Consider the following 15,865-nt stretch of genomic DNA (forward strand, 5'->3'; position numbering starts at 1 on the left):
GCCTAGAAGACAACATCTTTCCACTCTTCTATTTCTAGATGACAAGATGTTGACTGTGTTGAGATTTAAATACTGCATTCTCTTTTTTTGAGAGAAAATGAGAATAGAAATACTTATAAAATTTTCACAAGAGAATTTTAATTCTTTGTTACTATATCAATTGTTAGAGATAATTATACTCATGGGATAAACAAATAGTTATGCTATAAAACACAAGCACTTTCTATTTTCAACAAGCCCAGCTAATAAAAATTATCTTAAGATTGATTTATGTTATATCTATATGTGTTCAGGAATATTTATTCATGTTTATGAAGCTATCTGTGTGGACCTAGTATCGAGCAATTTTATAGAATCATAATAGGTTACTTTGCAACTAGACATTTTTCTTGACTGAAAATAATGGCTACATCTATAGTAACAATTCAATTTGGGTCTTCTTAATGGCCCACAGATTTTATTTTGTAAAACAAAATTAAAATCCATATTTTCTGGATACTAACAAGAGCAGCATAAATGTAAATTACTTTAGCATGTTTAAATATTACATATTCAATATTCAACAAATTCATTAAAAACACACATATTTTCTATTTTTCTTAAGGTTTAAAAATGTATCAACTGAATGTCCAACTAGAAAAATTAGCCTGTCTTGGGAGGGGAAGTATGAGAAGAAAAAATGGTCTTTCTTTGTCATTAAAAACAAAGATTTAGTCATGTTGTGCACAATTTTAAGGATTATGGGAAATTCTGAAACTAATAAAAATACATTGTGTTGCTATATGGAATGTCCTAAAATATTATCTAAAATCTTTTAGCTTTAAGATGGAAAAAGTAGAAATAGATGTTTTAGGTTTTTCATTATTGAAAAATTAATGATAAGAAGTACTGAACATTCCATCTTAATGTGTGATGATTTCAGTTATTTAGTACTAAATATTGGGCTTTTAAGGCTGATATTAGAATACTTAGCATTACCAGAATATGTAATGAAATTTAGTCAGTAGTGGCTTCAGTTTCAATTATACCTCTAATTAGTCTTCTCAATTTGTCTTTTTTCTGCAGGTTCTTTAACCGCAAAATTATGCTTATGTCATATTGTTTTGGGGGTATCTTGCAAAGAAATCTACTATTAATTCATCTCCATTATTTAATTCAATCTTTCCTTATTATATCCATCTGTTGTTTTCCAGCTCTAACATAGCAAAAGACTCTTAGAGCAAGAATAAAGCACTATTTCTCTAATATTGCACGTGTACCCAGGCAAAGAGTAAACAAAACCTATAGAATTCAAATTATTTCTTATATGTTCACATAGTGGGAAGGGATAACATAATGAATCCTTTAGAATTCTTTTTTGACAAATCTTTTAACACCTTATTTGTCATGTTAATCAAGTTATATTTAATTTTTAATCTCTATTTTCCATTGCACATAGTTGAGCTATTACTCAATTTTTCCAAAAAAACTGCTCCAGCAATGGGAAATGTTCTTGCTTGTAGTGTTGAATACTTAGAGGCCATACCAATCAGTTGGACCTCATTAATCTTACTTTATTATGATTCTTCCTCAGTTTCAGTCAAGAGGTCAGAGAAATACTGAGAAATCAAATATTTTCTATAAACATGCACACAGTGAACTGCCTTTCTTCATTGTTCCAAATAATTCATCTCTAAAATGACTACCTTTAAAGGGTTTGCTCTTATTGCTAAATACAATATTTTTGATGAATATAAGAATATTCTGGAGACCAGAATGAAAATCTATTCATATCATTATTATATTCTGAAATTTCAACTTCATTGATGTAGCAGAATTGCTTGCCTTCTAGCCATGGTAAAATGAAAGACTTTTTTTATCTTTCTCCTAAGACTTGGTAGGTTGATTAGAAGATCCAACTACAAATAGCTCATAGATATCTTTAGAAGACTATATTTCCTACATCTCTCAGTTCTTCATTTGCTTGAACACCATTCTTGTGGGATGGGGTGGTGAGAATAAGTAGCCCTTGGTTATTTGTTACCTTCAGCTGTAGGCTCTAGGAAGTCAACAGATGTTCTTCAATTAAATCTATGGCCTCAAGAGAGACTGGCCTAATAATTCAAACAAAAATAACTAAATGGATCAGAATGTCTCTTGGTCAGACTATGACATGCAATTGGGAACTATTTCTCCCAATGCTTCCCCAATGGGAGCATTCTCCTAATGCTTCCAATATTTATTTTAAATTCATATTTTCCTGAAGTCATCACTGTAATTACAGAATTTCTAGCATTAGCTAAATTTTCATAAATTTTTGCTTATCTTCCCAACTTAAATCTATAAGGGACTATCTATGTTTGAATTCCAACATATAGCTCTATTTTCTTGGAAGATGAAAAAATATTTGTTTTTTAAAACTTCAAAGATTCCCCCCATTTTTTTTATGTTTATTGTCTTTCTTCCAGTTTCATTCTTAAATATCCTGAGTATTATTTTCTTTGTTGGATATTTCATCAAACTTCTTTTTAACTTGTTTTCTTTTTAGTGTTCTTCTTGTCATTTTATGAAAGGATACTGTTTATAATCTTCCATCTTCTTCCTCTGTAAGATCTTAACAATTCAATACAACAAATATTTATTAAGCACCTACTTTGTACAAAGCATTGTGCTAGCCTCTAGGGAGACAAAAAGAAATATGAATGAGTTTACATGTTGATATTCCACATTTCTCTCCTTGGAATGAAATTAAGTGTTTTCTTGATAAGAAGGCTTTCAGGATTTTTTATCTCATTGTGACAATTAGTTTGCAGTGATTAAACTTCCTTAAGAAATGTAAATAATTAAGGTAGATGTAACTATGTCCACATAAATAGTTAATGTTCTTTTATCCATTTGACATTTTCAGCATCAACAAATTGCTTAAATACATCAGGTTGGAGTTGCTTCAGTTGATTGATATATCTTGGTTTCATTTTTGTTCTTTCTTCTAATTTGATAGTGATTTTTATGATTTCCTCTAACAAACAATCAGATCGTGATCTGATTATACCTAGATAGTTAATTCAGAAATGGCTACCACCTTAGTAATCAATCAATTATAGCCCAATGAAATGTAATCAGTTCCTTTTTGTGTTGTTACTCATATGTGCAATATCTTCCAATTCTCTTCTTAAAAAAATATTCAAGATATATATGCAATGCTTCTAAGTAGTCTATAACCTTTCTTATTTACTAGTACTGAATCGTGTTTTCCAACATATTTTTTCAGTCTTCTTCTACCTCAGTTTTGCCTTTGAAGTCACCAAGAATTAAAGTATATGTCAAATTTGGAATTATGGGAGAAAATTGCCAAAATATTCATACCCTTTTATATAGCACTTCCCAGGAGGTTAAAAAATAGAAACAAAGGTTCGATACATGTAAAAATATTTACAGTAGCACAATTTGTGTAACAAAAATCTGAAAACAAAATAGTGCTTCTTGATTCTAAAATTTCCAAAAGGATGTTTTGGTTCACAAGTTATAGAATACTATTGCATGATAAAAAATCATGAATATGAGGAACTCAGAAAAAATTGGGGAAGTTTGTAGGAAATTAAACAGGATGAAGTAAAGAGAACCAGAATAACAATTTACCCTGTTTTCCAAAATATAGTCTTACAGACTCCTAGGGATCTCCAAGACTCTTTTAGGAACATGTTCTATGAGAAAATGTTCTATGAGAACAAAACTATTTTCAAAATAATACTAAAATGTCACTGACCTATTAAAACACTCTACCTTTTTCTGACTGCCTATGTGTGTGAGAACTTTTTTTATATTTATTCAAATAAAATAATATGTTACAATAGACTGAATGAAGAAGTAAATATCCAGTCTTCTACTAAGTCAGATATTAAAGTGATTTGAAAAAAGTAGTAAAATAGTGCCACTCTTCTCACTAAATTATTTTTGTTTTGGAAATTATGAGTATTTCTCATTTAAGTATGTCATTTATGACAATATGTAATGGTCTTGTTATTTTAAGTGAATATATAAGTACACATTTTAAAAGTCTCAATTTCTAGTAGAGTAAATATAGATAGATATTATCCACATATATAAAAGCTCTTTATGATTCTCAATAATTTATGAGACTATAAGGTAGTTCTGAAGGCAAAAAGCTTGAGAACTGCTGATTTATGCAGACTACAGTAATGGTAATGAAAGCAACACTAAAATAAATAGCCAATATTATATAGAGTTTTTGGTTTTGCAAGACATGTAACAGATATTATTATCTCATCTGATCCTCACAACTGTGTAGAATTATCTGCATTTTACAGATGAGGAAATTGAGGACAGAAGCTCTAAGGGACTGGTACACAATCATATAGGTGATAAGTGTCTGAAGAGAGATTTGAACTCAGATGTCCTGACTCCAAGTCCAGTGCCCCTAGTGACTACAACCATCTAGCTGCCTATCTAAAAGACAGGCAAATTCTGATAAATTATAATGACAATGCCATGGAGCTAATGATAAAACATTTGGATGTTCTCAGTCATGTCCTTTATAGACCTGCACTTGACAAATGTAGTTCTTCACTGGTATAACTTTAGAAAATTCTGGGCTATCTCTATACAGCATTATGGAGCTTTGAAATAGGACTTTGTTCTACCAATTATAATTGTTCAGTGTGACATATTATATTCTGTTAAATTACTCATTTTCGGGGAAAAGAGAGTACAGTCTTTCTAATTGTACAAAAATTAATCATTCTCCAATCTTAATACACACACAAAACAAAAAATTGCTATTATTATACAACTATAAGTTGCAAGACTATGTTTTGCAAAAACTCTACTTCTTCATTATTCTCCACATTTATATGACTGTCATTCTGGTGTTACTTCTCACCATCTTTCCCTTATTAACCTGCTCTTTTTTCTCTAACACTTCAATATTCAGTCATATCTAAAACCAATTTATGCTTCTGTTCTTTTCCCCCTATTTTTCCCCTTTCAAACTTATTTGTTACTTGGTTATTAACCAAAATAATACTACTGTAGTTTTAAATTTTCCCATGGTAACATAGGGAAATGTTGACATAGCAGTTTTAACACAGCAATTAGCTATTACTAGTGTGATCACATTTGCAAATTACCCATTAATTTTTGATGATTCATTTCTGACTATGTAATTTTGTCGGGTTTTAATGTCAAAAGCTGATCTAAATTTGTGCTATTCCCATCATTAATTCAACATATTAAAGTAGACTTAAAATGGCTGTCTTTTGTGTCTTAGCTTTTCAGGGAAACATGATATTCAAGCTTTTTCTGTATTTGCATTTATTGCTTTTCTTGATTTGATAATTTTAGGGAAAATATTTTGCAATATAAATTGGAGCTTTCAAATCTATATTGTCTTTTTTTTTTCTTGACCATTTATAATATCATCACCTTGTCCTAAATTTGAAGCCTGAATTTTCAGAGTCACCCTTCTTGGCACCCTATTGACTTGAAATTTGTACTTTTAAGATATTTATGGAAATTTTTCTTGTATGGATTTCTTGAAATATAATGATGAGTCTCTTGTTACAGTTTGGGGCAAGGCCAATAATTTTTAAATATTTTCCATTCTTACTCTATTCTACAGGTGTCACTTTTGTTTGTATGATTCCAAATGCTTTTCTGTCATTTTCTAAGCTATTTTTAAAATTTCATCTGCTATTTCATTTATTCTGATCTCAAATTAAATAATTATATTTTTCATTGAGTCTGTTGTTCAGATTTTCTAGATTCTTGAACTTTTTCATCATGTTGTCTTAAGATTCTTTGTGACACTAAAAAAGAAACTGAGTTTAGAGGCAGAGGATTTTGATTCAAATCTCAGTCCTGATTCAAAATCCAGGTCTGCCTCTTGGAGGAGGAAAGTGAACTTCTCTTCTCTGACTTGACACTTCTCCACCTCTCCAGCTGTTATTCATTTGTTTTTTATCTGACCCTTTATGATCCCATTTGGAGTTTTCTTAGCAAAGAAATTGGAATGGGTTTGCCATTTCCTTCTCCAGCTCATTTTACAGATGGGGAAACTGAGGCAAACAAGGTATAGTGACTTGCCCAGTATCACACGGCTACTAAGTATCTGAGATAAAATTTCAATTCAGGTTTTCCTAACTCCAGGCCTGGTGTTCTATTTATTAATTATGCTGTTAGTTGCCCTTCACTACCTCAGAAGCTTTCTCAGTTCCTAGTCCAGAACACAGAAAAAGGCCAATAAATGTTTTACTGGTTAAGTTGGTTTTGAAATTCCTGAACTGGGTTGTAAAACAGTAAGAATCAGAGAAGGTGTGTGAAGAGATGAGGTTTTCTAGTAAAATTGATCATGAAAACGTTTGTCATAATGTAGGCAACAGACTTGATGTAACAACAGTGATGTGGGAGAGGACCTAGTGGCCAGCAAGACATAATTATGTTTTATTAATTAGCTACAGAGGCAGCCCTCATTTTAAACCTGCTAGGAAAGATGTGCTGGAAGGTGAGAGAGACCTACTGATACTAAGACATCATTGGGAAGTGGAGACCTATGACTTCTAAAGAAACTAGGAAGGATGCCAGGAGATTATGATGGCCAGAAATAACTCCTCATGGAGAGAAAGGGTTAGGAAGAATAGACCTAACAAGTTAATTTATGGTTCATATGGTAATTTAAATAGTTAATTAGTTAATTTATAAAATTACATAATTTTTCAGCACTATGAGTTCTACTTTGTTTTTTTGCATGTTCCAAACTTCAATCTTCCCTTGCAAATCAAGCCTTTCTCATTGTATTCCCAATGGGATGTGAGGATAGTAGAAAGGATAAAGAAGAACATCTTTGCTAGGACTAGGAACAAAATACAGAACATAGTTGAGAGTGCAAGGTGGGGCTTTTAGCCAAAGCCTGATAAAATTATTTGGTATATAGAGTGAAGGATTCTTCTAAGTCAGATTGCACATAATGACTCAGAAATTTGAGGAAGCTGTGGTCATATTCTTCACAGAATTTGCCAATACTAGGGATCCTTCTGCCAGTGCATGAGATTCTTGAGATGTTTGGGGATGGCTAGCTTGATAGGAAACACTCTTGTTAAGAGATGTGACAGGTTCCCAGCAATTTGGGAAGGAGTGGAGATGGAATAAGAGAAGTCTGCCTTTCGGCCCTAGCTTCTGGGCATTCATCCTGAGAAAGGGCCCACTCACTTCAAAGGAGGTTTTATAACTTTGTCCTAACAAACCTGAAAGGAGCAAAAAAATTGCCCAAAGGCAATATTTGTTGATTTATTTACCTGGTGACTACCAGTCTATGATTTTTCACCAACATTGTAGCATCGGGCTTCTTGGGGTCAGAGCCGGGCTGGACATCAAAAACTTCAAAGTCAAAAGAATGAAGAAACTGTCCTGCAAATTTTCATCACAAGTTATGGTTAACATTTGTGCATTTCTGAAAGATGAAAGATTGAGACACTCAACCCAAAGCCTTAGCAGAGAGCAGGTTCTAGATAAATGTTTCCTGAATAAAGGAAGGAAAGAATAATAAAAGCTGACCTGCTGGATGTCATTCGAAATGACATTAAAACCATCAGTTTTAATCTAGATTGGTAGGTCTTTAGTTTTTCCCAGAAAGGACTACTCCAACAGGGCCTTCCCTCTCAACTCCTATACTTTGGGTGACATATCAGTAACCAAAAGAAAATTATTCATTGAATGAAATGGGATCTTGCTATCAATTTAACTGCTTGGTATCGTGTTCCTATTCCATAATAACTTTTCTAAGCCATCTTATTTTGATGAACAACAGCATCAAAATACATCTTATCATTAATTTGTAGAAATAAAATTATGGCCAATAAGACTACTGAAATAATCATATCTAATTTTTAATGAGCTCTAGGGACATGAGGTTGCACTGAATGAAGTTTTGGGGTCACAGAATCTTTAAAAAATATATCATTTTTATCAATTTTATCAATCAGAAAATTTTAGTCATTATCATGCTGTATATATCATGTATGAAATCATATGGACTATTAGCTGTCACTCTTTAGAGACTTAGAAATTGCTGGCCCATGCAGTCCTACATTTCTGGCACATCCTCTGTTATTTGTCCCTTGTTTTAGATCTAACTGGCTAAAGGTTTTGCCCAGAAATAAAAGTTCAGTAAATAAGATGCTGCTTTTCAATATTGAGCATAAAAGTCAGAGGGTTCCAAAGGTCCTCTGTATGCTGATATTAATAACTTGTTATGATGTCAGCCATATCCCAGGAAACACAGAAATTCAGGGATTGCTATAGACATTTGACCCCAGAGAAGTCCTTCCCATCCACATCCCAAGGATGACAAAATCAGAGCAGCCTAGAATCCTACCCAATAACCCATGTGTCCGTGGTGACATCTTGTGGCTGTCCATTGTATATAGCCCGAGGAAATCTTGGTGGATGGGATGCTTTTTCCAAACGCGATGCAAGACAACCACCATGGTGGCTCCATCGTCCATGGAAACCATCAGTTTCCGAGTAGGGATGATTGTTACTGTCACCCTATGGTGAAAAGAATCCTAGATTTGAAGTCAGAGCATCTGGATTGACATTCCAGCTCTGCCACTTAGTTCTTTGGCTCCTACATCTGTAAAATGTGGGATTTAGATCAGGTCATATCTTTCATCCTCTGATGCTGTGATTCTTGCTGGAGAATGGTTCAGAAAAGCTACAAAATATTCTTGAGAGGACTCTGTGGGGTATGTGTACATACAGGCTTCCTAGCTCTCCAATTAGACAATAAATCCTTTAAAGGCAGGGACTGAGCTCTCTGTGTTGCCTTCCCTCTTGTGCCTAATGCTAAGATCAGTAGAACAAACCTTGATTTTTGTTTTTTGGGGGTGGAAAATTAGACAGTGGGTCCACTTATACCCTGTTCTCTCAAGTGAGCCAGGGCTACCTTACCCTTCCTGCCTCATTGTGATTTGGTCCAGCCAGGAAAATACAGGTCCCTTCATGCCAGAGTGAAGGGAGATGTTCTGAGGTGTCACCTCCAATGTGAATCCTGTCTTTTGGTTCATAATCCCAAGCCGTCCAAAATAAGTGTTTTTGTTCTTCCCACTGTTAGGATTTTTATCACCAATGAGCTGCCCATTCACTGTGATCCCTGGGGGGAAAAGTGTATAGAGATCCTATTGAGCTATAGGGTCCCCTTCCTTCTTGCCCTCCCCATAAATTATGTGACCCTCCTCTTATTGCCCCAGACCCACATCAGTCCCAACCTGTGTCTGGGTCTTGGATGAGATTCAGCACCACACCAGGCTCCTCATTGATATTGAAACAGATGGCATCATCTTTCTCGGGCACCTGGATGATGAAGTGAGGATCTCCATCCACTGTGGGCAGAGGGATATCTAGGAATTCTGGTATCTGTATCTGGGGTGGGCAAGGTATAGGGACAGTCTGGCCTATTTAGGTAACATTTGGCCAGAAGGGTAAGTAATCTATTCCCTAAAGAGTCCAGCTCTAATAAGCTCAACCTTCTGGCCCCTAAGAAGAATCAGAATAGGAAGTAGTAGGCAGGAGCATTATGACAGGAGATGTTTGGGAACAATGTGAAGAGATACATGTATGATACAAGGTAGATTCTGAAAACAGCCACAAATCTGGGGTTCTTTGAGATGGATATGGATTCTGAATTCTTTGTTAAAGTTCTCACATCCCCTAAGCCCTCAGAAATAAGGCATTTGGAAGGTTATAAGCAGGAGAACAAGAGCTGAGAGAAGAGGAGCCAGTGCAAAAGGAGAGGAGCCAAGGCAAGCTGAGACTAGTACTGCAGGCATGTTAGTGGGGCCCACAGTAAATATCCAAGACTTCTTATAACTGGAGAACTTTATCCTTCCCTCTGAAATTCCCATTTTTCTCTGTGGTCACTAGCCCCAAAAGGCCTTAGAAACTTAAAGAGCTATTAAAAAATAGCTCTTTATGACGTGAGCAAGTCTCTGAGTAATAGTATTCATAAAGCTCTTCGAGGTATCTATTTATCTATCTATCCAAATGTATGTATGTAAATATGTATGTTTGCATGTATATGTATATTTTATTATTCTACATTTTATATTTTAATATATTTATTTATAAAATATGTACATTTTATCATATGTAAATTCACTTATACAACTATTATCTCCTTTGATACTTGCAACAATCCTGTGAAGGGAATGCTATTATTATTCCCATTATACACACGCACACGCGCACACACACACACACACACACACACACGTGTATATATGTATGTTTGTGACCATATGTATATTCTATATATAATATCATATATAAATCCATTTGCAATTATTATCTCCTTTGATCCTTACAACAAATCTGTAAAGGGAATGCTACTTTTATTCTCATTTTATAGATAGGGAAATTGAGGCTAGAAAAGATTGAGAGGTTTTCCCAGTTACTGTGGTGGGATCTGAACTCAGATCTTCTTGACTGCCAGTCCAAGATTCTGTTTCCTATCCCACACTGCAGTCCCTAAGGGGAAAGCTAGAAAGCATGAAGAATCAGGCAGCCTGAGAATGGAATCAGGAGATCTGGGTTCTGGTCCCAGCTGCATCACTGGCTGGCTGGGTGCCCTTGTCTGAATATTAATCGTAGCAATCAGTCAGATATGATACAAGTATAACACTTTTGGTGGCCTTCAAAGGGGCCTGAAGAAAAGGCCTTGGAAGCCTGAGCCATGAAATGTCCTGGAGAGGAGGTCCCAACCTTGGGGCAGTGGGTTTGCCCCAGGTAACTTGCCCACTAATCTGGAAGGGCTTCTGGATTGGTTATTTCCCAAGGATGGGAAAGGTAAGAAGTAGCTAGAGCAGAGGAAACCTGGAGTGAGTCTGTACTGCCAGGTGGGGGTTATCCAAACCTCCCTGGACACTATTCTTTGGACTTGTTCCCCATCAAGTGATTTTCCTTGGAATTTGTCACAAAACATGGATGGCCTTACCACCGGTCACGTGGGCTGGAGGACCCTGAGGATGAGGAGGGGCCCGAGGTGTAGAAAGGACTCGAGATGTAGGAGGGAGCTGTTGAGCTGGAAGCACCATTGCTGCCCAAGAAAAATCAATCAACCAATCAATCAATATGCATTTATTATGTACTTACTGTGTGCCAAACATTGTACTAAATGTTGGGGGGGATAACAACCCGCTTTGAAAACTGGCAGTCATACACTGTTGGTGAAGTTATTTCCTGGTACAGCCATTCTGGAAAGCAATTTGGAACGATGCCCCAGAAGTTACTAAACTGAGTATAACCTTTTACCCAACAATACAAGGCTTATAACCCTCAAAGAAAACAAAGAAATAAATATGTACAAAACGACTTATAATAGCTATTTTTGTGGTAACAAAAGACTGGATGGGAAGAGAGTGTCTATCAGTTGAAGAATAGCTGAATAAAATATGAGATGTCTATACTTACTATAAATCTAGTGGGATATTATTGTGAAAAAGAAATGATGAAAGGCATTGTTTCAGACCAAGCTGGGAAAACTTATATGAACCAGTGTGGAATGAAGGGAACAGAACCAGGAGGAGATCGACTTATACAATAATAATACTGTAGAAAACAAGCCATCATTCGATGTCCTACCATGATTCCAGAGGACCCATCTGCTGATAAAGAGGGGTCAGATGCAGAGTGCAGAAGAGACATGTATGTGACAGACGTGGCCAATGGAGCAATTAGTTTTGCTTGACTAGGTATATTTATTATAATATAGAGATTGTCTAACCCAGCCAGCCCTTGAGCTTCCTCTCATATAAATATTTGTCAGGACAGGACAGAATGACTTTTGGGGAAGAAACCCCACCTTTGGACAATCCTAGAAGAACTTTTCTCTTTTTTTCTACCATCAGGGACCTTCTTGAGGGCATGTTCAGGGAGAGGGTATCCCAAGGGGCAGTGGCAACCCACTATTTGGTTGACTCTCTTGACTCCTGAAACAATGTCTGTCTTTAATGTCTGGAAACAAAATACTAGAGGAAAAGAAGCACTTTGACTATTTAATGACGTCCGCCCTGTAACCCCTTCCCAGAGGAAGAAAGCAGAGGGAGACTGTACAGATGGCAGGGGCATTATTCAGTACTTACTCCTCCTGGGCTTGCTCAGCACTGTGGATAAAACAAGACAGAACACACACACGTCATCAAAGGCTTCCAGAGAAAAATACCCTGTCCCCTCCCACGTGTGAGCCACAAGGCAAAGGGTCCTCAAAAATCTGGGGCAAGAGGCCCAGCCGATCCTTGGAACCTCTGGAAGTGGACAGTTCTGTCTGGGAAGGACGATTTGGGAGAGCACGGCCAAGGCAAAGTTGCCAAGGCTGCTCTCCTGCCCAGCCCACAGAGGGGTTTCTACATTACTGAGGGGTCCTAGTATGGCGATAAGAGTCCTGAGTTGTGAATCAAAGCACCTGTATTCTAGGCCTGAACTTGTCCCTAACTCTGCTTATAGCCTTGGGCAAATTAATCGTGCCATCTCTCTCCCTTTGGGCCTCAGTTTCCCCATCTGTAAAATAAAAATGTTCAGTTACTTCTCTTTGTGATCCAATTTGGGGTTTTCTTGGCAACCATTTTGGAGTGGTTGCCCATTTCCTTCTCCAGCTCATTTATTAAGCTGAGGAAACTGAGGTAAACTGGATTAAGTGACTTGCCCAGGGTCATAGAACTTGTATCGGAGGCCAAATTTGAATTCAGGCTCTCCCAACTCCCAGGCCTAGTGCTCTATCCACTGTAGCCCCTGAATTATAACAAGAATAATAGTAAAACCTAATTCACTTACCTCTCAAGGACATGGTGAAAGCAAAATCATGTAATAGATATGAACATATTTGGAGAGGCATGAAGTAGTACATACATGCAAAGAATTAATGTGATTTTCAACATGATTATTAAGCAGGGAGCAGAGAGCCTAGGTGAATGAGAAGGAATGGAACTTGTAGAAAAATGGAAAGATCCTGACAATGAATTAGGAAATATACAAGATCAGGGATTAAGAAGAAGAAAAGAAAACAAGGAAAAGCACAGAAATGTCCCCAGTAAATTGTGAAGGCTCAGCATTGAGACAAAGCATCTCCCATATTCCATGGTCGAAATTCATGTATGGTCATGAGGGAAAGAGAATCATGTTAAAGAGGATTTGTGTGTCAGTTTATTTTGAGGCACTCCCCAGAAAGCAAGCCAGAGAAGTTGTATGCAGTTCATTCCCATAAAAAACACTCCCAAAAGAATCATGCCATTGAGGACTTACATTCGGCTCTCTCTGGGGAGAAAAAAAGCAAGCATTTAAGATAACGAGTAAAGTTGAAGTAAATTTGCTTCTTCTGTAAGCAAATAAACAGAGACTAGATATATTCTAGATTTCTTAAACTTTTTCTACTTAACCATTTTTACCTGAAAAATTTTTGTGATCCGAGATATTTGAGTATATAAAATAGGTATACAAATCAAACATTTATTGATAATAAATTATAATTTTGTGACACCCTTTCATTCAGTTATGAGACCCTATATGGGGTTGTAAACCACAGTTTTAAGAAACTGGGTTCTAGGAGATGCTTCATATAGTCCAAGCTGGCTTTGGACCAGCAACCCTAACAGCTGAATTGCTGAACACTCTTTGAAAAACACCTCATCCTATAGACTGAAGAAGCTTCCATACCTTCTTCTCCTGGCTTATCAGCAATGGCAAGCTGCTCATCAGAGTCTCCTGGCTTGGTGATGACCATGGAGGTCAGAGGGGTCACAAATTTGTATTTCAGTGATAATTCCAGGGCCTTAGCAGACAGGTCATCCACCTCCTTTTTACTGTTTGCTTTTGTCCTGAGAGATAACAACAGTTCTGAGCTCTATGTCAGGGGTCCTGGGACTTACCAGCCCAAGGGAGTCTAGAGATATGGATATCTCAGGGAGAAAACCCTGCCTAACATGGTGGCTGGCTCTAGGGATGTGGAGAAGGGAAAGGAAGAAGAATTTATATAGTGCTACCATGTGCCAGGCACTATGCTTTACAATTACAATTTCACCATTATAACAATGATTATCTCATTCAATCCTCACAACAACCTTGCAAGGTCAATGCCATTATTTTACAACTGAGGAAAAATAAGGAAATATAGGAAGTGACTTGTCCAAAGTCATATAACTAAGCATTGTCTGGGGCTGCATTTGAACTCAGTCTTCTTGATTGCAAGCCCAGTGTTTTGTTCACCTATCTGCACCATATAAGTACCTATCTGCCTTCTTCTAACGTACCTAATAAGTACTTTGAACAAATAAATAAATACTGTAAACCTGGAATAGTTGTGTTCTTGATTCCAGGTCAAATACTAGTAAATCTCATGGACTATTTTTTTCTTTAATCATTGTTCAGTTACTTCTATCATATATTATCCCCTTATAAAAGATTTAGTTATGATTTAAAATCTCAGATTATCACTTAAAATATTTTGGGCTGTCTTTTCCCAATGCTGGAGAAAATAAACTAATTTTGATTTTTTTTAAAAAAATGATAGCTACTCAAAGATTATAGTTGACTAATAGATGAATATTAACTTATTGAGCAAAATACAATAGCAAAAGTTGCTCTACTCTGAGAAAAATCGTGAGGGGACTGTGGCTGTTACCGTTTTTCTAGCAACTGTTGGATAGTGAGATAAGCCCAGAGTCTCTCAATTTGTTCCTCAAACATGTGGCCCCGCTCATGGAGAGTTTTCTTCATCTCTTCTTCATCAACTGAGCATGTTGTCACCACGTCTTGGCCTGCCTATGGGTTGTGGAGATGAAAAAAAAAAAAAAAAAAAAGCACTGGATGAGGTCTGGGAATATGTGGTGATAGCTTAGCCTTGACCTTAAACTCAAGTCATGTCTTATTTTTAGCAAAACCAAATCCCTTTCCCTGGCATCTGAAGCCCTCTACAATAATACATAACTTCTACCCATCCAGACCAAATTCTTCAATGATCATCAAATGGGATATGGGTTGCTGCTTCCATGTCTTTTTGATACTATTTCCTTATTCGGGAATGCTTTATCAAAACTTGTCTAAATCCTACATGTCCTTCAAAGAAAATTCAACTTGGGTGGTGCAGTGGATAGAGTCCCAGCCCTGAAGTCAGGAGGACCCGAGTTCAAATCTAGCCTCAGACACTTAATACTTCCTACCTGTGTGACCCTGGGCAAGTCACTTAATCCCAATTGCTTCAACCAAAAAAACAAAAAAAATCCAATTACATTTCTACTTTTTCTTTATAGCTTTCCTTGATCACCCCAGTTTGTAAAGACCTCTCCCTCCTCTGACTGCATAGTATTCACCATAGGTATTACTTATCTGTCCATTAGCCATTCTAAATGTAAATCTCATGGTAACCTGTGCACTGTTATTTAACTTTCTGTGACCATACATCTTGGCTCCCCAATGAGATGATAAGCTCCTTGAAGGCAGGGACCACATCTTGTCCATATTCACCAGCCCCTCCTTGCAGCTTTCCAATTCAAAACATATTTATTAAGGATCTATTAGCTGCCAGCACTAATACGGTCTAAGTGTTCAGGGATTAGCAAATTAATGAATGAAGTTTACTTTTTTCCTGTTTTTTTTCCTGAGGCAATTGGGGTTAAGTGACTTTCCCAGAGTCACACAGCTAGGAAGTGTTGAGTGTCTGAAACCAGATTTGAACTCAGGTCCTCCTGACTTCAGGGTTGGTGCTCGATCCACTGTACCAACTAGCTGCCCCTTTTCCAATACTTTCCAAGTGAACCAGGGAAGAAATCTGGGTCTTCTCCTTTCCTTTCCAGGTAAAATACTATATTTGGAAGATTATAGGAGA

General features: G+C 36.5%; 1 protein-coding gene across 1 annotated transcript in view; it reads right to left on the reverse strand.

Annotated features, from left to right (window-relative positions):
* Positions 1-15,865, reverse strand: part of ITIH1 (inter-alpha-trypsin inhibitor heavy chain 1) — a 32,047-nt gene that overhangs the window by 2,150 nt on the left and 14,032 nt on the right. Inside the window, exons 13-21 of the mRNA XM_051984916.1 lie at positions 14,663-14,802; positions 13,699-13,859; positions 13,288-13,299; positions 12,132-12,152; positions 10,985-11,086; positions 9,261-9,374; positions 8,944-9,145; positions 8,369-8,541; positions 7,290-7,401 (exon numbers count right to left, since the gene is read on the reverse strand). Of these exons, the coding sequence (XP_051840876.1) occupies positions 7,290-7,401; positions 8,369-8,541; positions 8,944-9,145; positions 9,261-9,374; positions 10,985-11,086; positions 12,132-12,152; positions 13,288-13,299; positions 13,699-13,859; positions 14,663-14,802 (1,037 nt within the window). The remainder of the gene's footprint in view (positions 1-7,289; positions 7,402-8,368; positions 8,542-8,943; positions 9,146-9,260; positions 9,375-10,984; positions 11,087-12,131; positions 12,153-13,287; positions 13,300-13,698; positions 13,860-14,662; positions 14,803-15,865) is intronic.

The sequence above is a fragment of the Antechinus flavipes genome, chromosome 1 (assembly GCF_016432865.1).
Source record: "Antechinus flavipes isolate AdamAnt ecotype Samford, QLD, Australia chromosome 1, AdamAnt_v2, whole genome shotgun sequence".
NCBI classification, from domain to species: Eukaryota; Metazoa; Chordata; class Mammalia; order Dasyuromorphia; family Dasyuridae; genus Antechinus; species Antechinus flavipes.